We start from the raw sequence: 26,033 nt of genomic DNA, 5'->3' as shown, positions 1-26,033 counted from the left end.
CTATATTTGAGATTATATTAATGATATGATGTTAAGGTTTGATAATCTGATGAGAAATTTTTTCGTTCACAGTCCCTTTAAGCAAAGCAAACAAATAAAATTATGAAACATATCAGGGATATAAAGAGATAAGACAATGGCCGATAAATTAATGCACATCCATAATGATGACGCTCTAAATAACCCCTTCTGTAGATTAAAATTAGTGGTTTCAACGTTTATAAACACAATTTAATCAACCAATCAAAATTCAGTAAAAATCCCCAAAGCCAATGAATAAGAAAACGTTGTTGTAAAACTTTGTGTACTATTGTAATAAACAGTCAGTTGTCTCCTCCCTCTCTGGATACGAATACTAACTAAGAAAGAATAAAATGCGATGGTACTCTACAATTCACTTTTCTGCCTGTCCGCCATTCTGTCCATGATTTTTTATGATTTTCCAGTATGGCTACAAAACCCATTAATATCTGCTGGATCAGACCCGTCTAATCCATACTTGAAACCATGTATTGTATTGTATTATAGACAATAGTACAAATAGTAAAGTAAAAAGTTGTAATATGAACACCAGTTTTGTTAGACTGGGCCTTCGCCCCTTCAGGACTAACAAAAGATGCAATAAACAACTAATCTTGGCTGTTTAGTTTTGACAATGCCAGTTTTTATCAACCAATTAAAATTAAATAAAAGTAAAAAAATTTATAAATCCAACAAATGTTTATAAAACTTTGGGTACTACTGAAATTTAAACCCTCCCTTATTATAGGCATTATTATGAAGACATAGTTATAGAAACCTGCAAACCATAAGAGTGATTTTTTTAGACATACATCTAGACTTCTACCAACCCTTTTTGTAGAAAACGTCACTTAGAAGCAATAACATTTTGTATGTATCTTATCAATTTATATTGTCATAACTCTTATTATAATAAGCTTCGTCAAATGTTTTAAATGGACATTCAGGACTTTCTGATAACGATTACAGGGTGCTACTGTCCTTCTCATTCTGTTTTCTGATGTTATTATAGACAGAATTTATTTAATTTTTCGTCCATTTTTCCCTCCCTTTAGACAACTTTTATTGTACCCAGGGAGGTAGGGAACATTGAACTGAAATTACATTCTTAGCTGGTCCAAAACCTCTAGGTACTTTAATTCAAGTTTACCGCCACCAGTGATCTGATGAGTTTAAGACAATAGCCGATAAATGGATGTACATTCCCAAAAATACCCCTACTGTAATTTGCCTTCAGTGGTTGAAACGTTTTGACACTATACTAAATAAACTAACCAATTAAAATTCAGTAACAGTCCCCAAACATGTTTAGCAAACAAAAATGAAAACGTTATTGTAAAACTTTGGGAACTAGCATAGAGAGAGGTGGACAATGGACTGTTTATTACACTAGTCCCCAAAGTTTTAGATAACGTTTTCTTATTAGCTGGCTTAACAACTTTTGGGACTTTTATTGGATTTTGAATGGTTAGGTTATTAAGTACTAGCAGCTTCGCCCCTAGCCTCTAGGAGCTTTGCCCCATGAGGTAATTTTAAAAAAAATAAAAATTCTGGTGCCGCGCCCATAATTTATGAGCATCACCAGAATATTTTTTTTTGGGGGGGGGGAATTATCATTTTTTGGGGGGTTGGGGTTGTCCCACCCCCCAAGAAAATAGCTTAAAACCACAACAGGACCAATAGGTATATACCCTGAAGAGTAGAATCTGATCGGTTCTGTTGTTACTGAGATCTTAAGTGACAGACGGATGAACGGACAGAAAGACATCATTCTACTTTGTATTATAGATAGTAGATCCAAATTCAGTAAAAGTCCCCAAAGTTTTTAAGCCAACGAATAAAAAAATTTATGTTTTGAGATTTCTAATATAAAATTTACTTTAAGATAAAAATTTTCTGAAAAAAATTGTTCTAGCTTCAAAAATAAGGAAATTAAAACCATTTAACATTTTAATTAACCTTAAAAAGAAAGTTGTTAAATGAAAGGGTGAAGTAAGCAAAAAATGACTTTGTCTCACTTAAAGTTGGAAATTTATTATTTAACAGGGAACATGCAAAATTTTTTTTGCCATCTAACTCTAATAGGAGCTGAGATGATATGTGGGGGGGGGGGGAGCGTTGAACTATTAAGGTCCGGAAATGGGCCTGGTTGTTAAGTGTTAGCAACCTTTATTTTTAGGTCCTTTTTTTCTTAAAAACTTCAAACTAATAAAAATATAAAAAAAAACTAACTAATGTGTACCATTTCTACTATGTCGATTTAAATATATGATATGTTATCTTGAATGTATCATTCCAGTTTTGTCTCTATTGAAAGTAGAATGATACATTACTATTATGTCGATATAAATAAGGAAATCAATGTTTATGAAAACGCTGATATGTAAACATGAATGTATGATTCCAGTTTTGCCTCTATTGAAAGTGGAATCTTACATTTCAAAAATCGTATCGGCGTTGAAGATATCTTCACCAAGAGAGGGGAAAGTGAAAGGGTAGATTACAGTTTTATAGGGTCCAAACCATAATCATAGATTATGTTTCTGCTTCTATAAAAATGGATTCAACTCCCTAACTGTAATAGGTTTTTTAATTATGTAATTTCTATAGTCCACATAGGGTCAATAACAAAAGAATTGTAAGACCTCGTGTTTCTTGCATTATAGCAATCTTCAATTTTTTCAATAAAATTTAGAGTATTTTAAGAAAATAATATGTAAATTTTTAGATAGGCAAGAACTACCCTTCCCAAAGATTTTCACCGTTTAAGAATTCCTTTACTTTTTACAAGAAACTATTGGCTTCGCCCCTAGCCTCTAGGGGCTTTGCCCCAAGAGGTATAATTACATCATCTATTACTTACCCAGCAGAACGGATCACAAATTTTCGCACCTACCCAGCAGGAAAACATTTTGTGATTAAATTCGCGAAATTCGTAAAATTCGTAAAGAAGGTGTATTAACTATTTTTTTTTATAGCTAGCCGGTTCTTTTAGTAAGTAGTAGATGTAAAATTTTTCACAGAATTCAGATATGCAATCGGTTTTTTTGTAGACCTCTTATTTTTTAAGTAATTTAAGTTTAAAAAAAAAATTCAGTTGATTTTAAGGTACTAAAATGCAACAAAAAAAAGAAAGAAAATGGTCATTATGAACAAAAATAGTAAGATCTTTAATTTGACACCTTACTTTTTCAATTCTGTCAGGTAATTATTGAAAAAATCGATTTTTTTAAACCCACGAGAATAAAAACTTTGAACTTAATTTTATTATTTCACAGGTAAAAAAATATGGGTTCATATATACCTTTAGAATCAGAAAAATATTACGAATCCATTGTAAGCAAAATTGAAAAAAAAAGTTTACAATATAGTACATAAACTACAATAAAAGGAATTATATGAAAATATCATATTATATTGTACAGGCAACGTCTTAATTCTTGAATTGAGTATAAAAATGGGAAGGGGGTAAAGAGGGGGTAAAAAAGGGAAGACGATAGTGTTGCCTGAACAAAAAATATAATTGGCCTTTTTTTTTTTTTTTTTTTTACTTTTTTTCAATTTTGCTTACAATGGATTCGTAATATTTTTCTGATTCTAAAGGTATATATGAACCCATGTTTTTTTATGTCTGTTTGAGAAAATATTTAGGTCTAAAGTTTTTATTAAACCGAGGTTAAAAAAATAGATTTTTTCAATAATTACTCAACAGAATTTTAAAAGTAAGGTGTCAAATTAAAGATCTTACTGTTTTTGTTCTTACTGGCCATTTTCTTCTTTTATTTTGTTGCGTTTTAGTACCTTAAAACCAACTTAATTATTTTTTAAAAAAACTTAAATTACTTAAAAAATAAGAGGTCTACAAAAAAACCGATTGCATATCTGAATTCTATGTAAAATTTTACATCTACTACTTACTAAAAGAACCGGCTAGCTATAAAAAAAAGTTGATACACCTTCTTTCGTAAAATTCGTAAAATTCGCAAAATTCGTAAAATTCTTAAAATTCATAAATTCACCCCCCAAGAAAATAGCTTAAAACCACCGCAGGACCAATAGGTATATACCCTGAAGAGTAGAATCCGATCGGTTCAGTGGATACCGAGATCTTAAGCTTCAGACGGACAGACGGACAGACGGACAGACGGACAGACAGACAGACAGACGGACAGACATCGTTCTACTTTGTATTATAGATAAGAAAGATTAATAATTGTCCTGTGTTAACCGTTGTAAATGATGACAGCTACACCCAAGTTATAGAATGTAAAGGTTTTTAACACTTTTGCATTGTTGGGGTCTGAAAATCAGCAATAAAGATAGTTCAATTTGAAATTTAGGCAAATTTTGATGTTTAGTGAAAGAAAATAGGCCAAAATGAAATGAAACTCATAATAAATTGCTGAATATTTTCCCTATAGGTTTTATAGCATGTAAAGCTTCTTATTTTAAAAGTATAATATTTTTTTGAAAATTTGTCTTTCCTTTAATATCTTAAAATGATTGGATTCTATTTTGGTTATACACAGTTTATGTATACAAGCATAATTTTAGATGTAGTTTATGGAATTTTATTTAAATATATAAATTGAGGCTTTGCCTGATTTACAACTATGTTTTTTTTAAAAGCGAAGCTTTTCTATAATTAGGGTCGGTCCGTCCGTCCGTACGTCCGTCCGAGATAGATAGCTTTTATTCGTTAATTTAGGCATGTTAGAATTGTCCTATCGATTTCAAACTTTGCATGATGATTCCTGTAGTAGTTAGGTACGATTTAGAAAGCGTAGCAACTCTATAATCATTACCAGAATGTCCGTACGTCCATTTTAAACATGTTGATTTTTCTAATTTTTAACAGCAAATGTTTATGTGATCTAATTATCCGTTTGATCTTATTTTGGTATATTGATTCCTGGGCAACAAAGAACAATATTTTAAGCGAAGAAACTCTATAATCAAATCCTAAAAATGTAAGTATGTCCATAAACTCAAAAACATTATCCTGTATCAAGAAGTTTTTCAACAAATTTACTTACAATTTTGCTTCGACTCTTATACTTTTATATTCTGATAATTCAGTTTAGACACTATACAAGTGTTAATGTCCGTTTGTCCTACCGTTTCAGTGCTTCGCTTTTATGGATGTTGTCATCCTTGTTTTGTAGAGACTACCCTTGTCCATGAAAATTTCCCCCAAAGCTTCCCTTATTCTTATGTCATTACAAATTAATTTATTTCCTATGCTTTTAAATCTGAGAGGTTGCTATAATTAAATTAGGGATAATATTTAGAGTAGAGTCGTGTTAAATTGATTTAGATTGATATAAATATTCTTGTATTTTCCTACTTGTTACAGTTATTATAAAACTTTGATAATAAATGTTAGATTATTCAAATCAGGAATAAAAAAGTGAAATAATTAGGTTTCCAGTATGGTTTCGAAATCGATTAATATCCGCTGGATTAGAACTGGTTCTCAACCATACTGAAAAATCATGTATAATATGGTATTACAGATAATTTTCCACGAGTATAAAATAAAAATCATAAAGCTGTCTACAATACTATGCAATAATGAGTAAATAACTATTGTAATTCATTTTAAGATATGTTATATTTCAAAAAATAAGTAATAAATCCATCTAACAACCCAATTTTGATATTTCCTTAAGTAGTTTTTTTTTAAAAAAGATTAGGCCGAGAAAGGATTCATAAGCATTTTAAATTTCTGTGGTTGTTCCATACCTGACATTTGACTCCAGCATCGGTAAGGGTTCTGTAGCAAAATTCTGACACCCAGCCAAGGATCATTCTACATATTTTAAATCATTCTTAGTTTTTACATTTTCAAATAATAAAAAAAGAATAAAAATAATGAAGCTCTTTATGGATATATAAAAATTTTAATAATCATGAAAAAACTTTTGGTCAAAAATATCCCGAATGACGTCATATTAGAATAGTTGATTATTCTAATATGATGTCATTCTGGATACTTCGGCAAAAAGTTTTTAAATTTCTTTTGGAAAGAAGGTGGTACCCACTCCTAAAGTAGTTATACACCTACCCAGGACCTATGAGAAGATACCCTGTAAAGAGGAACTATATTGGTTTAGTGGTTAGCGAGATCCCTCAGTACACACACAAAGACAAGTATCCTGCTACTTTTATAAAAGAGTAACTAATATATCATATGCTTGAAAAAAAAATATATTTAATTGTAGAAATTTTTGGAAAGCTAGCATTAAATTAAAGACTTTGAAAACTGACATTTTCTATGCTAGTTAGTAATTAAATGCATATTATAATCAAATAAATCAATCACGTATATATATGATGTATCAAGGCTAACAATATGTACAATGTTTTGATAGTCATCTACCAGATATGCAATGCCATTAATTTTATGCTTAACAAGCAAATGCTCTTGGATTATGACACACTCATTAAAATTTCTGCTATAGTTGCAACCTTGAAATCTGATTGTGATATTATATGCAGAAATTAATGAAATTTAAGCTACAAATCATATAGAATATGCAAAACATATATTGTTAATGTTATTCTTTGATTGGAATATAATTTTTCATACAGCATGCAATTTTACTTTTATAACTGGAATTTAAAAATATCTGTACCTGGCCCTTTTAGCATAGTCCATTAGATCAGTCATGCAATCTCTAAGTCCTGCTGCTACAGCAAACTGGTTAGGATACAAAAATATCAACATTTAATTATTTTACTTAGAATGGCAAATATTTAAAAAATATTTGTAAAAGCATTTGATAAAAATAAAATTTAAACTTTTATAAATAAGTTGATATCCCTGAACAGGAGCAGCAGCACAGCTGTGAGTATGACTACACCCACTCTGAACAGCTGATTTTAGCTCAGACAGTTTTGGCGGGAAATAAGCATAGCCAAGTCTCCAACCTCCTGCTCCAACCCATTTGGAGAATCCTAAAATTAAATGCCAGAGCAGAGAAGGCTTAAACATTTTGTTAACGGTGTTAAACTATAAGATTTATCTTTTTTGTTTTATTATTGGGAAATAAATTTAATCTGTACTGAGGTGAAAAGGTACAAAATAAATGATTTTAGTTTCAAGTTAGAACCACTATTTAAACCCAACCAGACAATGGTTTCACAAAGTTAAATGTTAATTTCACAAGTGTCTAATCTTTCAATCCAAGACATGTAGAAAAGACAAACACAGAGTAAAAACAAACACCCAAGTTGTGACATTAGTTGAAACTTTAAACTTAATTAGATGCAAAGTTTTGCAGTAAGTTTTCAGCTAAAATTCATAACTTTATATCATCTGCTCGAGTTTATCCAGCAGTACAATAGCTCATATTACTTATATTTACATATAAAACAAAACTTTTGTCTTAAAAATGTATCTTTATGTTATTAAAGAAGTTATTAAGATGGAATATTTATGCAATATCATGTTACACATACTAACTAAATTGATATAATATTATTAGGATAGCCAAACTAAAAATCATTATCATATTGTATTACAGAAATTTTCAATGATTATTAAGATAAGATTAATATCCACAGAAAGCTGACTTTAATATAAAGCATAGTAACTTCTAAATAAGTAATCCTATCATATAAAGAAGTAAGCTTTTTTGTTTGTGGCGAAAGATCTCGCTAACTTCTGAACGGATATGGCTCTCCTTTACAGTGAAGCTTCTTATAGGTCCTGAGATGGTTTATTATTTTTTTTATAAATAAGTCTGAATATGGTTTTAGGCTATTGTGATGTATAGTCCCTTTCTTCCTGACTTAAGAGCAATGCATGTATTATATAGTTTAGCTTTTAGTTCTTGTGTCAACGGTTTCGGAGCAAGACATTGCTCTGCAACACGACACGAACATAAAAGTGAACAGTTGTCTTAATATTAATGTTATTATTGTATGTTAACCTTGTATTGAATTAATACACTTTATAAGAATATTTAGCTGTTTGTTCTTGCTATTACTATACGTCATTTTGGCGCAGTAGTGTAGTACGAATCTACGGCTCAGATTTTCTTTTAATTGTATTATTTCTTTGTTTTAGTTTTGTTCAGGAATTTTTGGACGCCATGAAGGTGGACATTGATTATTACAAGAAGTTGTCCCCGGCGGAGAAGGAGGAGTATATGCTCCAATTGTTGGCCTCGCTGCAGGGTGATATTCATTCCAATGGGGATAAGCTGGATAATCTTACTGGAAGAATGGCGCCGCTGGAGGCGAAAGTGCAGGAATTGACGGATAATGTTGATACTAATGTTGCTGCGGTTACTGGACTGGCTACTCGGATAGACGATTTGGAAGATCGTCTTAATAAGGTGGTGGAGCCTAGTGTTGATAATGATATCAAGACTGAAAATGTGACTGTTGTGAATGAGTTTATGACTGGCCAGCAGCGAATTCTTGAAAAGATTGCCCAGCAGAATAGTTTGAATGACCAGCAGAATGGTTCGAATACCCAGCAGAATGGGACGAATAACCAGCAGAATGGTTTGAATAACTCTATGCCGTGGCAGAGGACGGCTGGTGGATCTGGAGGATTTGGAGGATCAGAAGAGAAGCCTAAGTTGTTTGTTGGTGGTTCTCGGCCTATTTTTGGTGGTATGCAGGGAAATGAAGATAAGATCATAAAACTTTGGGAATTGTCTAGAGTGGATGCTGTGGACAATATCTATAATGGAGTTCTCATGTGGTGGCCAGCCCTTTCTGAGGTTGATGCGGAGGATTTTAATACGCTCAATTTTTTTGAAGCTGGACTGAGTGATTCGCAGGTTAGTTGGTGTAAATCTCTTGTTTATGTACCAGATAGATCTCTGTATGTTTCGCAGGGGGAGGAGAATGTGCATAGGTACAATGAAACGTGTGCTAAACTTGATGATCAGTTCAGAAAAAATGCGCCTGAATTTGCAGTTGACGATGATGTGATTTTCTTTGATGATTATTTGGAGAGATTTTGGATGACTACTAGACGTTATCATATGACTAATCATCAAGTGTGTAAGGAAATTTTGTTTGATAAATGTGTGGGTGTAAGAACCGCTTGTGGTTATACACTAAAACCTGCTGATATGGAGAATAGACAATTAACATTAAAGGGGTACTTGTGTAAGATGCGGGAGACATTTTTACCACCCGACATGAAAAATGTGTGTAAAGATGCGTATTTGAGTGTTAAGCAACATGAGAATGATAAGATTGATGCATTTTTTGATAAGATACTATCTTTCTGGAAACGTGCGTATCCGAAACCAACTGATGATATGTTTATGGATTTCTATTCTCAAGTGTGTAATGTGGTTTTATCTCCACTTTTGGCTAATCAGATGCGTCAATTTGCATTGGATTTGGAGCGTGACGGACAAGTGCGAATGATAACGAAGTTTCGGACAGAGTTAATAGTTAAAGCACAATTGATTGTTAAAGGGCTACAATTTAATCAAATTTCAGGGTCAATGGCTAGAGGATGTACAACAAACCAGATGGCTTTGGCTAAGACGATGGTTGGTGGCGTTGGTTCCAAGTCAAATCCTGTAACTATTGATCAGGTTAGTGATGAAGATAATTTGTCATATGAAATAAATCAATGTGAAATTGATTTAGCTGATGAATTTGGTGGACCAGCTGAACTTATTCCTTTAATTGGCGCAATTCAAGGTGGTTTTATTTGTTATTATTGCAACAGAAAGGGTCACATGATGAGGGATTGTTTTGATATTAGAGATAAAAAGTTGCCTAATCCTAAAGGAAAATACTTTTTGCGGTGGGGAAACAAGCCTTTTGTTCCTTATAAGACGGGGCAAAAGAGTTTTAAAAAGAATGAAAATAGTTTGGATAAAAAGAAATTGGTTGGTGAAATTGAAGGAGAGGTGAAAGAAGGGGAGGATACGAAGGAAGTGGCGCATGTCGATGGTTTAGGGGCAAGCGATTATGAAGACGACCTTGTAGCGGAAGTCGAGGCATGGAATAATGCTATTATAGATGACATTTTATGGTTTTAATGTTTTGAATGTATTATAATCATAAAACCTTATTCCATTTTCTACTTGTTACGCGGCATTGTTTTGATTTATGCGCATTGTAAATAAACAACAACAAAACAAAATTAATGATAAAGAGTGAACGAAGCAACTCTAATTTTGTGATAATTTATTTTGATGGTTATGAAAAGATAACATATTGTTTATAAGCCTATATGAAATTACGAGATTATGTTATAATGGAAATCAAAATAATTAATTTAGTTTTTGATTATGTTTTGTTGAAATTATGAAAATTCATTTTTGTTTCAGACTGTTGTGGAGTCTAACAGGGATAAGAATAATAAAAAGTGAAAATGAAAAATGAATTAGGAATACAATTTTGTAAAATTGCTATTGAAAAATATTAAATTGAATTTTAAATTGAATTAAATTTGATAAAAATGTGAAATTAGATATTTGAAAAGTATTAAATTTTGATGAAATGTGGAAAATTGTTTTAAAAGATGAGTCAGTTATTGTGATTTAAAGTATTCGATTTTAAAACAATTATATTGCGATTTAGTGATGTTGATTCAGCAAAATTTTTAATGAAGTTTAGAATTTCATGAAGCAAAATTGTTATAATGCATTAGATATAATCGTGGAGAAGTCTCTTTCTATGAAGGAAGGGAGGGGCTGTCTCTCGGAGCTGGTATGCACAAATATGGTGGAGCTGTCTCTTTTGTTGGAGGAGAAAGGGGGAGTGAACATATTTGCAACGAATATTGCACTACCTCTCAGAGTTGGTATGCGCAGATATGGGGGAGCTGTCTCTTTTGTTTGAGAGAAAGGGGGAGTGACCATATTTGCAAAGAAATTTGCACTGTCTCTCAGAGCTGGTATGCGCAATATGGGGCGGTGTATAGAGGTAGCTGAAATGATTATCGGGCGTGGAGCGCGCCATGCGCAGAAAGTTGAGCTGCGCAGAGAAGCAAAGCTGCGCAAGAAAGTGCTCTCAGGTATTGAGATATATAGTTAGTTGAATTTCAACTTTTAAACCTTTTATACATCTCAGTTTAATCTGACAATAATAGTTTTGTTAGGTAATATTTTATTGAATTTCAAAGAATTGAACTTATGGTATTTGGAAAGATTAATTTGCTTGGTGATTGATAATGTTTGATCATGTCATATTTCTTAATACAACTTCTTTTATTGTGTTACAAGTTATTGGTTCAGTGAAACATTTATTTATGGCATCTAAAATCATTGTATTTATTTTAGATTGGCTGAGAAGAGTGTTTTTGGTGATTGGGAGATACTGTCATCATTATTTATTTGATGGTGAGTTGTTATGATTTCATGTTGTTACCATTTGATTACCATTATATATATATATTGCTGTTCGAAAAATAGTCTTGTAAATTTGTTATATATATATATTAATATCAATATTAATTCTTATGTACAGTGATTTTCCATCAATTGGCATCTAAAATTTTGTAATATTTTAGATTGGTCGGAGAGAAGTTTACTGATTGTGGATTAACAAATAGTTTGGGGAGTTTCTGTTGGCCGGAGAATTTCTGTTGTTGATTGTGGATTAAGAGATATTTTTGGACGTTTCTGTTGGTGGATGAAATATTGTCGGTGAGTGAATTGTTTTATTCAGTTCTTTTGTTATTTGTTGTAGACAGATAGATAGTTATTTGATAGACAATTGGATAGTTACAACCTCATAACTGTTGGTGTGAGTTAGATAGCTGTTTTATAAGTTTCATGAAGATTCTGAGATGGCGGCTGGAGCGGCTGAAGTCTATGTTCCAACAAAGATTGGTGGCATGGAAATCCTGACCTTAATTGATAGCGGCAATGCAAGAGGCTGCCTGATATCTCAAGTGTTGGCTAGAAAGCTTGATTGTGTGATTGAAGAAACGGATTCGAAAGCAACAGGCGTGCAGGGTTCCAGCATCAAGATTGATGGTGTTGTTCGGAATGTTGAATTTCAGATTGGAGGTCACAGTTTTCAAGAAGATTGTTTTGTTATTTCCGGCATGACTGTACCTATGAACCTAGGCAGTTATTGGTTGAACAAAAATAACGTGAAGACGATATTTGCCAAAGACGGCAACAGGATTGAGATGCATGGAATCAGTGTGAATTTAGTAGCTAAACGGAAAATTGTGGTGAAGAATTTGGTTCATACAGTTTTGGAGAAAATGGAGAAAGCAAGAACTAAGAAACCTGAGATTAATGTAGCTGAGTTACAAGACCAAAAATGGATTTGTTCATTGAAAAATCGAATAGAAATTCCTGCATTGAGTACAGTGGTGGTAGAAGTTTCAACTAAAGGAAATATGCCTGAAGGACAGTTGTGTTATATAGCTCCTAGACAAGGTTACTGTAGCCGAAACAACTTGTTGATAAACGAAGGAATTACTGAGGTGGGAAAGAACGGTAAAATTATGACTAAAATCACGAATTTTGAAACTGTTACGAAATCTGTTCCTGCTGGTACTTTGGTTGGAAATTTGTTTGTGGCGGAGAAGATAGCAATGCTGCAAGAGAACAGGGTTAAAGAAGATGTGTCAACAACATTAAAGAAGATTCGTTTTATTAAAGATAAATTGAAGTTGGATAAAGTTCCGTTTTTAAAGGATAATGTTTCTTTGAAAGGAAGGATAGTTGGTTTGTTTTTAAAGAATTTCAAGGCATTATCGATTGATCCTACGGATATTGGATCTTGTACTTTGGAGGAGTATGATATTCAGTTGGTTCCTGGAGCTCAACCTTTCAAGAATAGGATGATTAGACTCAATCCTCATCATGCAGAGAAACTAAAAGAACAGATTGATTTATGGTTGGAAACAGATGTGATAGAAGAATGTAATTCACCGTTTAATTCTGGAATTTTTGCTGTTAAGAAGAAGGTTGGAAATACTAACGAGGTGAAAGTCCGTTTTGTCCTGGACTACCGCTCATTAAATGAGATAACTGAGAAGATCTGTTACCCTTTGCCTAACATTGGTGAGCTATTTGACAAACTTGGAGGAAAGAAGATTTTTACGTCTATTGACCTAACTTCAGCATATAATTCAATGCATTTGAAGGAATCTGTCAGGAAATATACAGCATTTTGTTCTAATGGACGGCAATATTGCTTCAAGAGGCTTCCGTTTGGATTGACCAATGCTCCAAGTGCATTTGTAAAGTTGATGGATAGAGTAATGGATTTGAGTCCTGAATTAAGGGCATTTTGCCTAGTTTACCTGGACGATGTTCTTGTATATAGTATGAATGTGGAGGAACATCTGGAACATTTGAATATTCTACTACGAACATTCTGTGAAGCAGGCCTCAAGATTAATCTTGGAAAATGTACATTGTTTGCAGAGGAAGTGAAATTTCTGGGCCATATTATAAATGCAGAAGGCATATTTATGGACCAAGCATATATTGAAAAGATTAAGAATTGGCCAGTACCTGAAACAGGTAAAGATATTCAAAGATTTACTGGTTTCATAAATTATTATGGTTCATATTTCAAGAATTTTTCTGATATTACAGCACCATTGAACAAATTTAGAAACAGTAGTAAAATAGAATGGGATGAAAAAAGTATGGAAGCTTTTACAAAGACTAGAGAATTGTTCTGTGAAGAAATAAGTAAATCGTTCCCGGATTGGAGAATGGAGGCTGAACCATTTGTGTTGGATACAGATTGGTCATCTACAGCTATGTCTGCGGTGTTAAGTCAAAAACAAAATGGACAAGAGAAGATGATATCGTGTTGGTCACGTGTTTGTTCAACTCATGAAGCCAATTATGCAGCACATAAAGGAGAATTATGTGCATTAGTAAATGCTGTTGAAAGATTTGAATGTTATTTGAGACACAAGAAGTTTATCGTGAGAACTGATTCAGCTGCACTGAAACATCTATCTACTTGGAGGCAGAACGGATATTTTGTTGGTCTCACCATAAGGTGGATAAATTTTTTATCCACCTTCAGTTATGAGGTTGTACATAGGCAGGGCAAGATGCATACTAATGTTGATATATTGTCACGTACTGCATTAAAGGATAGTAAAGATAGGATATCTAAATTATCGACAGACGAACAAGGAGAGTTAATATTGGATACTGTATATCAATTGGAAGATCCTAAATTATGTCTTATTGCAGGAATTGGAGCAGAGACGGCCAGTCAAATATCATCCAGATTGAAGGCGAGAGAATTTAGTCGTAGCCTGGAGAAGGATCCTGTTTTAGTTGAGGTGAGGAAATTTATTGTAAATAATGTCAAACCTACGTCCAGAGAATTGTCTCAAATGCCTTATCGTGGTAAACAAATATTAAGATTTTTTGAACATCTGAGTTATAAGGATGGTTTAATTATCCTGACTTCACCTATGCGGCTTCAGAAAGAATTTCAATTTATTGAACGGGTAGTGGTACCTATTGGAATGTACAATAAAGTTTTCTTGTTAGCTCATGCAGATGTTACAGCGGGGCATAGGGGTTATTTGGAAACTTTGAGCAGGATTAATCGTCACTTCATTTTTCCCTATGTATCTAAATATGTAGCGGCGGCAGTTGCAAATTGTGTCATTTGTTTGAATAGACGTAAAAAACCTAAACATAATCATAATATAGAATTTTCTCCTTTGGCTGGGGAAGCTATGGCAGAGTTGGCCATAGATGCTTTAGGTCCTTTGAATGAGTGTGAATATAATGGAGTCATTTGTAAGCACATTTTAATAGTAGTTGACAGTTGTACTAGATATGTGTGGTTGTTTGCTATTGAGGATGTTAAAGCTGAAACAATTATTGAATGTCTGAAGTTTAATTTATTTTCTGTTTGGGGACTATGCGAGCGAATTAGGACTGACAATGCACAAAGCTTCAAATCAAAAGTTTTTAGGGAAGTTTGTTTAAGGTTGGGAATTGAACAAATTTTTATCCCTCCAAGATCAGCAAATTCGAATTACAGTGAAAGATACAACCAATCGGTGTATTCGTTTCTTAAGACTGATTTACGTTTTCAAGATGGAGATTGGGCTTATAAACTTAAAGCTACACAATTTTGTATGAACACTTCTTTCAATCGGAGGTTAGGATGTTCCCCGTATTTTAAGATGTTCCTAAGAAACCCTAAGCTTCCACTTGACTCATTTGACCCGTTAACACGCTCGAAAATTAAACATATGAATTTTTCAGAGTTATTGGAGTGCCTTGACAAGAATTGGAGGACTGGACAAGAAAGAACTGAGAAGTATTTGCAGGTAGAAAATACAGAAAGGATAGGTCGGCCGGTAGCTATAAATTCCTATTGTTATATTTTTTATGACGTCACAACGATTGGTGTAGCTCGTAAACTCTGCTCGTTATGGGTGGGTCCGTGTTTAGTGACAAAAGCAATTTCTGATAGTTTATTCGAGGTTCAACCCCTAGAAAAGTGTAGATTGAAAGATAAAGGGGTGAGAATTGTACCAAGAGATAAAATATATGTTATTGAGAGTACTTTAGACTTGACTCCAGATGAAAAGATTGACTTAGTGATTACAGATGAATGTTTCTCTGTGGATAATACCTTGAAAGTAAACTATGACTTTCCCAATACTTTGAGAAATTTAACTTGTTCAGGCGTTTCTGAAGAGGAGAATAGTTGTGGCGCTAGTCCAGAGGTGGTTGGAAGGCGGAAGGATGGACAGGTAACACCAGATTTTTTGGGGAAATCTTTTTTGGGTGTTGGGTTGTCACAGCAAAGGTCAAATGTATCTCAGGATAATGAAAATTTAGATGATTTAGTTGAGGATCTTAGTGATACTTTGGAAAGTACTCATATTTCTGATAGTGTAGATTTAAATGATATGACTGACAAAACTAAGTTAGACTCTACATATTCTACTATTAGTAAGGATAGTGTTTTTCATGGAGATTATGCCTCTGATAATAGCTTAGTAGACAACAGTTTGGGTGTAGAGGATGTTAACATGGAATCTGCTAGAGAGTTAGAGTCTCGGATGAGTATTTTAGAGGACACTTTTCCAAAATTGCAAAGTAAAATTGTAAACTTGGAACAACGAAGGGGAAGTGTTAAACGAGGTAGAGATGTTGAGGAGGATGAATTAGATAGATCGTTAGATAATGCAAAATTGCAAAAAATGTCTGAGACTATTCCTGTTAAAGGTCGTCCTAAAGGTTCTACAAATGAAGTGCAATTACAAAAATTAGAAGAGGATAGACAAAACAGAGAAAAAGACAGATTAGAACGTTATTCAGTAGCCGATGTAGTAACTAGGAACCTCGCAAAATTGATTAAAAAATAATATTTGTAATAATTTGTATAATATTTGCAGGAGAAGAGATTACCACGAGAACCGTAGGGAGCGTGATGACAAGAGAGGAAGCGGCGGTGATAGACATGACCGGAATGACCGGAATGACCGAAATAGACGAGATGTAGATCGTGGTATGCGCAAGAGGTCACCGGACGCTTGTAGTTCAAAGAGTGGACGTGCTGGACCAGTACCTGTGAAGAAATCCAAGGATGATAGAGGAGTCAGGTACTTGGATATTTTGTTATTTGTTGTTGTGATGCAGGTTTATTGTTTGATTGTTGTTGGTGGTATGTATACGTCACAGGATCCACGGTTAGCAGCTTATGATTGTTCTCAAATAAGTAATGTTGAACTTAGATCAGCTGCCTGTTTGCATGATAGGATGGAACCGGTTAGATCTGTGGAATTATTGGGGTTAGCAGAAACCGATTTTATATTGTCAGAAGCCATTAGTTGTGAGGTTAGACTAAAATTGGAGCGCTGGTTTTGCGGTACCGCGAGTCATGTGCACGTACTAGACGTGCCACATGAAAAACAGGTAGAGTTGAGTATGGACGAATGTAGAAGGGTTTTTCATTCTGGCAAGTATCAGCATGATGGTATTAGTTTTAAAGTAAATATAGACTTGCCAACTGTTCACAGTTTCACAGTTAATGGAACATTGTCACCTTTCTGGGATGTTGGTGGTGAAAATATTCAATGCAAGACACTGGGAATATACGCGCACAATATGTGGTTCAATTTAGGTTTTGCTGTTGGGACTTTGCATATTTTAGTAAAAAATACACCCGTTTTGATCAAGGGAAATGTTGTTATGGATTATGATAAAAAGACGATTGTGGCGAATTTTGAAGATAATCATTTGTGGGCAACATCAACTTCTCCATATTTTCCGTATGTAGTACGAAAACCGGCCAGTAATTTTAAGGTAGTTTTTCAAGATACATTCAATTTAACTACTTGGAATGAACAACTTTTTGTTTCTAACTTGGAAAGGAATATTTTAGTTAAAATTATGGGAACAGAGAAACTTACTTTGCAGCATCTGGATTTCAACATTTTTGTAACAGAATTGGAGGGTATCAAGTTTTTAGAGGAACCGAAGGCGGCTGTTAGAAGTTATTTTGGGGATTTGTTAAAACAGGAAGCTAGATTTGATTTGAATGCTATGTTTTTGGCTAGTAGAGAAAGGAATGAGAGGATGATGGAACTTTTTAGTATTTCTAGATGTGCTCAAACAGAAGTTAGGTCAAATGTACAGATGCATCATGGGTTCAGAATTATATACCTGGGAGAAATTGCTAAGTATGAAAAGTGTACAGCGGTTGAAATTCCAGTAAAGTTAGGTGTGGATTATGGATGTGCAGTAGGACACTTGATGGTGGATTATAAAGGTGAAACAGTTGGAATACAAGAATATAGTAGAATGATTGTAGCAGTAGAGGATATAAAATTGTTAAATTGTTCGCAAAGTCCGGTATTTTTGAAGTTGACAGCTAATTTGTTCCTTGGGAATCAGGGGCAGGGACTCGAACTTCTGCATATTGCTAATGAAAAATCAGAACACGTGGGACAAAAGATTTTTCTGAACGACGAAAAGGTGTTTATTGCTGATTTTAATAAGACTATTAAATATCAGGGATTAGAGGATTTTGAGGATTTTAATGGACAAGCTTCTAAATTGGATTTTGTTGATCATAAGTTGTCATTTTTCGAACAGGTTACAGGTTCTTGGTTTGGTTTAGAACATTTGTTCAAAGATATATTACCATTGTTTGCCAAGTTTGTTTTGATTGTGTTAATGTTGTTGTTAGGTATAATTCCTATGTTGGCATTGTTGTATTGTTGTTGTTCATGGTGTCATAAAAAAAGATTTACTGAGGAAGAATTTAATGCTAGATCTTAAATTTTTTATGCTGAAATTTAATTATATTGTATTTTTGCAGGTTGGTTACGGCGGCAACAATGAATCAAAAGTTATTGAGCAATGAAGAAGATGGCCGCCACAAACAATCTGTCAATGAAGGAAATCAAGTCAAACCTGGTCTACCAGTATCTGCATTGGTCAGCAACTCTGCATCCCGGCTGGTGTTGGTAATGTCGCGCGTTGAGCTGCCCACGTTGAGTGTGGGCAGGGCGACAAGGAACATATTTTTGAGCAGTGAGGACATGCCACTGGCAGATTTAGCTCGTCTTATTGATAATGAACCAAGGTTTAAGTTGAATTTGATAAACATGTTATCGGTGCAGTTGGAGATGGGAAGATGCATCCACTCCATAGACTGGCCTGTGGACAGGATCCCTATCTTTACCAGCCAGAATTCAAGACACCTCAACCTGATGGCGGCTGGTGAGCATTCTAAAGCTATAAATAGAAAGTTGTCATGGAACGAGACAACTAGTTTGAATAAGTTGAGTGCGACCATATTTCTCTCTAAGCTTGTTTGCGAAAATTTACCAAGTTTGGTGTTGCTTGCTAAGATTGAATACCTGGATGGAGATGAGAGAAAAAGCTGTCAAACGTTGGGCGAATTGTTACCCATAATCAAACATATGGGGGAACTTGAGGATTGGCATCAACTTTCAAAAATTGACGTCATACCTGCAGATGGTAAAATGAGCCTTCAGACGGTGTTGAGAACGGTGGGTAACAGCGTTGATCCGAGGTTGAAGACGCAGGTTGTGTCAGCTATCCGGCTCCTGGCACATTGGAAAGATGTCGTGAATAAAGTAAGCTTTATTCTGAAGCAAATGCCATCCACAACTTTGTTAGAGTTACAGAAAGATTGGCTTGATGGAAAGTCTGAACAGGATTTGAGTGCTAAAGTGTTTATTGACTCCATTCAGGTGAATGAATACATGAACTTAACAGTCTACATTCCACGCATTGTAAACATGAATTCGGTTAGTTTAATCACCAGTGGAGAGATGCCTGCTGAGATACGTTATGTTAGATTGGATGGTCAAAGAGAAATAATTGATAACCTGGTGAGTGCCACATATGCAGGTAGTCTGTTGAATGATAAAGTAGACGCAAGAGTTCTGACCTGGGAAATGCAGATGCGCTGCAAGCGTCTCCGTCCGACTCTAGCCAAGCAGATATTGTTATGTGATCCAAGTACCACTTTAGAGAATGTAGTGAAGGAAATCAGATTGGAATTGGATGGAAACGTTTATACAAATTTGTTGACAACCAATATTGAGTGGAAGTTTAATCCTGAACACAAAGTAAATGAGTGGTTCGAAGGTGATTTCAAATTGGTTACTCGGTTTGGGGATCCTGTTTGTGTTCAGATGGATCAGCCCTTAAATCCGAACATTCCTGTTTGTCTGGACCTTGAGTTGTCAAATCAGCAATGGCGTGTTGATGAACAAGTGAGGGAGGAAATGAGGATGGAACACACGCCTGGAATATTGATGATGCTGGATAAATTTGGAGAGGAGGTTAGTCGTAAGCATCAAAAGATTTTGGATAATCAGGAGGAGGTTGATAACGTTGCAACCTCGATTTCGGTTGCGGTTACTAGTGGATTTGAAAGATGTCTTCATATGCTTGGTGATACTGAGGCAAGGATGTCTCAAGACGGCTTGTGTGATGAGACCGCAAAACTTGGAGTGAATGATGATGAAGCTATCATGCCCATGGATATTGAAGAATCTGGCAAGAAGAGCAGAACATCTGGAAAAAGAAAGTAATAATTATAGTTATGTGTATTAATTCATATTTATTTTATTTTATGTATTTAATATTTGTTGAGGCAGTAGTAGTCTCAAAAAAGTTTAAAATTCATGTTTCATATTAATGCTCTATAATACCATGCTTAAATCTGATGGTTATATGTTAACCAATGTTATTTTTATATCATGTATTTATGATAACTATGTAATTAATGCATTAGGTGTTAATCAATGCATTTTTCAATGATTATATGTTAATCAATGTTTTTTTCTTTAAAAAAAATATTAAAAAGAAAAAAAAACACATAAAGAAAAAAGGAAAATAAAAAAAAAAAACACAAAAAGAGTTCTAAGGAACCAAAATAAATAAAAAAAAATGTGTATATGAAGTGTTTAAAGATCTGGAATAAAAATATATAAAAAACAAAAAAAATATGGCAGGTGTCATACCAGATCAACTATTATCTATTTAATAAGCGTTCAACGCTACTTATAATATCTATGATAATTAACATGTAAAACCTATTGTATATTTAATCTGAAATATTACAGTTTGAAATCCAGGTTCATGTTAAAGCCAGGGAGAAATGTGATGTATAGTCCCTTTCTTCCTGACTTAAGAGCAATGCATGTATTATATAGTTTAGCTTTTAGTTCTTGTGTCAACGGTTTCGGAGCAAGACATTGCTCTGCAACACGACACGAACATAAAAGTGAACAGTTGTCTTAATATTAATGTTATTATTGTATGTTAACCTTGTATTGAATTAATACACTTTATAAGAATATTTAGCTGTTTGTTCTTGCTATTACTATACGTCACTATTTTTCTACCTTTCAATACCCCTTCGAATATAGAGCCCATAGATTCTAGGGGGCAACCGCTAGTGGTTAAATAAGTAAGGAATAAATTGTGTCATTTAATAACTTGTTATTGCACCCACGGCCTCTAGTTTTTTGTTTGCTTTAATCCTTGATTAAAAGTGGCTCATGAGCAATTAAATAATATTAATGACATGAAGAAATTCTACAGATAATAAATAGAGTATTTATGCTTCTAGAATTAGGTAATGTTAAATGTAAATGTAGAATTTCTAATTTTAAGATATTTCATTCATGTCTGTCTGTGGTCAGAAATCTCAACAATTTATTTCATATCTTAGTCTACTAAATTTAGAATTCAATGCAATGTTCAACATATAAAGTATTAATTTTATTGATATATAAAAAAATAATGGATCATAAGAAGGAAATGAAGTCATTCCTAAAAAGGACAGAAATCATCTTCCTTTTTCTCAGACAAGTGAATTCATCTAACAAATGAAGTAGGAATGTGTTTAAACCATTAATACAATTTCTTTCTATTATTAAGTCTACAAAGATAAAATTTAAACATTATTATATGCTTATTGGCCAAGTCAATGACATTAAGAATGCTCAGGTTTTACAGTATAAGGTTCTTTTTAGTTTGTGTGTGCGAGGAAGGGGGGGGGGGTGTGAAACACCCTAATGGTTTTAATCTTTTTATATTTCTTTAGTTTATTTTGAGATCAAGAAAAATGTGAATTGTTACACTTATATTAAAAAAAACATATCTAATATTTTGATGATAACCTAGTAAAATATTTTTTCGGAGCCCTAACTGTTATTTTGTCTAAAAATTCTGTCATTTTTTTCTTTTTCTATGGCGTAGATTGTAATGCCATATTCATGATGTAGAACTTTACAATATTTATCTTACTTTGTGTTTAATCAGAAATAAATGAATAGTTTAATCTTAGAAAAAAAATAAGGTTTATCAATCATGACTCCTAACTAAACTATTGCCAATGGGCCCTTGAGGAGTGGGGGAAGTCACCTCCTCTTACTTTCAACTGTAGTTTTAAAAACAAAGTTTTTGGTACCCTTGAAGGGAAAACCAGAAAGTGTTGCACCGCCTATCGGGACTTATTATTTATTTTATTTTATTTAGTTTTTCTTTATACCTGTTTATATATGTATCTTAAATGGTATATTATGAGAATTACTCTTCTCATTTATACTCATTTATTTATATAGTACATTGCATAAAAACAAGGAAGACAACATCCATAAAAGCGAAGCACTGAAACAGTAGGACAAACGGACATTAACACTTGTATAGTGTCAGAACTTCATATAGTAAGTAAATTTGTTTAAAAACTGCGTGATACAGGATAATGTTTATGGACATACTTACATTTTAGTTGTTACAATTAGTTGTTAAAAAAGTGAAAAAAAAACATGTTTAAAATGGACGTACGGACATTCGGGTGATGATTATAGAGTTGCTATGCTTTCTTAATTGTATCTATCTACTACAGGAATCACCGGCATGCAAAGTTTGAAACCGACCCTAATTATAGAAAAGCTTCACTTTTAAAAATCATAGATGAAGATTAAAATTGAAGAGCCACCAAACAATTTTTGTGAACGATGTTACCTAATTTTATATAAAACAATGTTTTACTAACAATAACTCGGTTTTTATTTTGTGTTGCATGGATATAACTTATCGTAATTTTTATGAATCACCCATATATATTTTTGGTTAAAATTTTTATCTTTTTCAAATACTCAAGATGGTTAATTTATTACACTGAAATATATTTCTAATGTGATACAAGTATCCTATTAAAATTTTCTCACAACAAACAAACAGATAATCTTCTATGAAACTTTACAAAATACAGACAGACCAACAAGGAAAACTTACAGAGAACCAATGCTACCAAAGTTTGAAAACTACCTGAAGTCAAAATAGTCCCTTCTGGATACAGCTTGCTCATGCATGTAAATTCTCCTGTTTTTAAATTTTCTTAACATAATGTTTGACTGACTATTATATATTTACTTTCAGCTATAATACATCTGTTTTTTTTAACAAACTAGCGGCTACGCCTCTAGCATTTAGGGGCAAAAAGATAAATCTTAAAACAAAATAGCATAAAATCATCATAGAACCTTTGTGAAGCTTACTTAAAATAGAGAACCCAATCGTTTCGGAAATAATTAAGATCTTTAGCTTCAGACAAATAGACCTTACTACTTTATATAATAGGATATGATTTACATATTATTGTACTATATAAATTAAAAAAACTTATTTTCTTAACATTTCATGTATTTTCTTTTTGAATAAATAATTCATAAAATATCTGAATAAATTTTCCTTTACATTTCCAATACCTTGCATGTTTTTATTCATTGCGTGGCTCCTCTATAAGTTTCAGCTGCCCCTTTTCAACTCACTCATATTCTATACTATGGATTAATATGTTTTTTTTGTCTGAAGCTTAAGATCTCAGAAATTGCTCGTCCTAATGGGTAAATTTTTGAGGAAAACTCTATATGTGTCTTGTGGTGGTTTAAGGCTATTTTTCTGATTTCCCTGGCCCTCCCCTATAGGCTAGTTTAATTAATGTTTAAGAATTTGTAACACTGCAAGTCAATAATGTTTCAGTAGTATTCATTAAAATATAATTCTCAACGCGGCGATAACCAATAATATTGATATAAGCTTCTGATAATATTGTTATCTGAAATCGGAAATGCAAACAATATTTGAAAATATTATAGGCCTGTAAAGTATATTGAAACAGCCGTTTTCAACTTTTAAAGGTTCTTTATTCTACAAGATTAAAATTGCTGCCTATTAATGAATATTCTTTGTTCTTATTTCAGATATAATTTATGTACTTTCCCACACTAGAAATGCAATATAAGAAAGATAGAAGCAAATACAATCAGTGATAAGAAATGGGAAACGTAGGAAAATATTATTTCAGGCCTATTTCAAGCCTAGGCCTAAAAAAAACAGTTATGGGATGATGCATTAGCTCGTTATCAACGCTAATGAAATAGCTGTGTGTGCGTGTGTAGATAAAGGATAGAATAAAATTCAGGTAGCTAGTCTAAAGTAAAAACTGAACTTTTTATAAACCTATATATTAATGGCTTTTGTTAAAATCACGTTAGGATGTTTTTTGTCTCTTGAATTTTTATCAAAGAGTAAAAATTTTATTTGAAAATATTATTTTATCATTGCTTATTAAAATTCTAAAAAAATAAATAAATTTAGTACAAGTAAATAATCACTTGGGTAACCTTCTATCAATTATTCTTGTTTTATGTTAATAGAATAATGTTTTTTTTTTGTACTTTTTAGCATATAATAGTACATTAGGTGTTTAAATCAATTCCGTAAGAAGTTTTAAAATTTAAAATACAACATTTCATTTATAAACTATCAAATGAATAATTTGTAGCTACCCACTTTCCAAAAAATAATCCCTCAATTTTGTTTTTTAATGTAAAACTCTGGGCAGATTTGATAATTAAGCTGATGTGATCGAACGTCTTTTTTATTCTTACTTATTTTTATTTAGGAGCAGACAATGTGAAATGTTTTATTCAATTTTGGATGATGCCTTTTTTATATCTCCATCTGCCAATTGTCTATTGGTTGATACAAAGCAAGCCGATCCGTATTGGTTTAGAGCGATAGCTACTTGGGAGCGTCCGCCAGTGACGACATTTAATTAAGAATTGGTAAAAGTTGCAATATCCCTTTTGAATCTAGGCTGAGACCTAATTAATAGCCAGGTTTCCTATCACTTATCCCTGATTACGATATATTTCAAATCGAAATCATATACATATATGAGTTTTGTTTAATTATAATCTACATTTCCTGTATAAAGTTGTGTCCTATTTCATATATTAGTAAGCCTTTTTTTGTCTGACTGACAATTTTGACAATTACTGAACCTATTGAGGTCCCAGGATGGTTCTTAGCTATACTGTGGTTACTTTCAGGCTGTTTTTCTGCACTTCCTTATCCCATTGAATATTAATCCTGGATGCTAGGGCCGCAACGACTAATGTTTGTAAATAGTGATATTTAACAACTTTTATAATTATTAGTTGTGTTTGATATCTTAAGCAACATTTATAATCTTTGAAAAGCCAGCATAATATGGATTTATTATTAAAGCGTATCAATACGTCAAACTGTTTCCATATGTCACAATATAAAGCTTACACGGTTTGATATTTTTTTATTATTTTCAAGAAACTAATATCTTAAACTAAAAACCTAACAAACGAAAAGGAAAAATTTTAGGGAAGAAGCCTTTTATATAATATTGAAATGTATCTACATATAAATTTGAACAATGTTTGCGTATGCCCTCTTCTTCCCAAGTTATAATATAACTTATATAAGTATTCATACAGTCTAAAAGTTAGGGTAAAGGAAAAATGCGTAACAGTACAAATTTCAATTTTTTTCTTTAATTATTCTGTACTCATTTTAATTTGACCTCAATTAACATGATTTAGACTAAATAAATGGAAATGAAAATGTAACATATTCAATCTTATTTAATATTTATCTTTATCTAAAGGTTAGAGGATTTCTTTGTGTCCGTCTGTGGCTTATCCGCTAGACTGGCATGGTTCTCCTTTACAGTAAAGTTTCTTATAGGTTCTTATAGAGAAATTGGCCCTAGAAATATATCCCCCACATAAAAAAATAATCTTTTGAAACTAAAAGTAAAGGGTCGACCTATCCCTTCCCATCCTTTTCCCTCCAGTGTTCCTAGAGGATTTTAAGAGTGTAGCTGCTGGTATTCAATGATATAACATGTTTGGCTATTGGATGAGGCTATTTTCCAACCTTTTAAAAGATATTCAAGTTACTTTCTCCTTTGTATTTCCCTAGGGAAGGACAGTCATACATTTTCATAAGACCAAAATGACGCTCATTAAAATTTTTTTTAACATATTCAGGCAATGATATATGACAAAGCTATAAGTGTGATGCATTAAAAAGTTATTGTTGAGATAGTTGACCCTATAATAGACTCTTTAAACACTTACAGAGCATTGCCGTGCAATTAAGTGGTTGTTTGAATAGTCGGTGTTACATTTAATCAATAGATTTGCATTCTGTAATATCTAAGCCTTTTTCTTTTTTTCTAGA

General features: G+C 33.0%; 1 protein-coding gene across 1 annotated transcript in view; it reads right to left on the bottom strand.

Moving 5' to 3' along the window:
- LOC145313975 (aspartate aminotransferase-like) overlaps window positions 1–26,033 on the bottom strand; it is a 60,397-nt gene that overhangs the window by 18,136 nt on the left and 16,228 nt on the right. Inside the window, exons 12-15 of the mRNA XM_080153646.1 lie at window positions 22,797–22,851; window positions 6,851–6,981; window positions 6,660–6,727; window positions 5,767–5,833 (exon numbers count right to left, since the gene is read on the bottom strand). Coding sequence (XP_080009772.1) covers window positions 5,767–5,833; window positions 6,660–6,727; window positions 6,851–6,981; window positions 22,797–22,851 — 321 coding nt within the window. The remainder of the gene's footprint in view (window positions 1–5,766; window positions 5,834–6,659; window positions 6,728–6,850; window positions 6,982–22,796; window positions 22,852–26,033) is intronic.

This window comes from Acartia tonsa, chromosome 1, assembly GCF_053477335.1.
Source record: "Acartia tonsa isolate MP-2025a chromosome 1, ASM5347733v1, whole genome shotgun sequence".
Lineage (NCBI taxonomy): Eukaryota > Metazoa > Arthropoda > Copepoda > Calanoida > Acartiidae > Acartia > Acartia tonsa.
The sequence above is the reverse complement of the archived record's forward strand: the minus strand, read 5'-3'. Positions and strand labels throughout refer to the sequence as shown.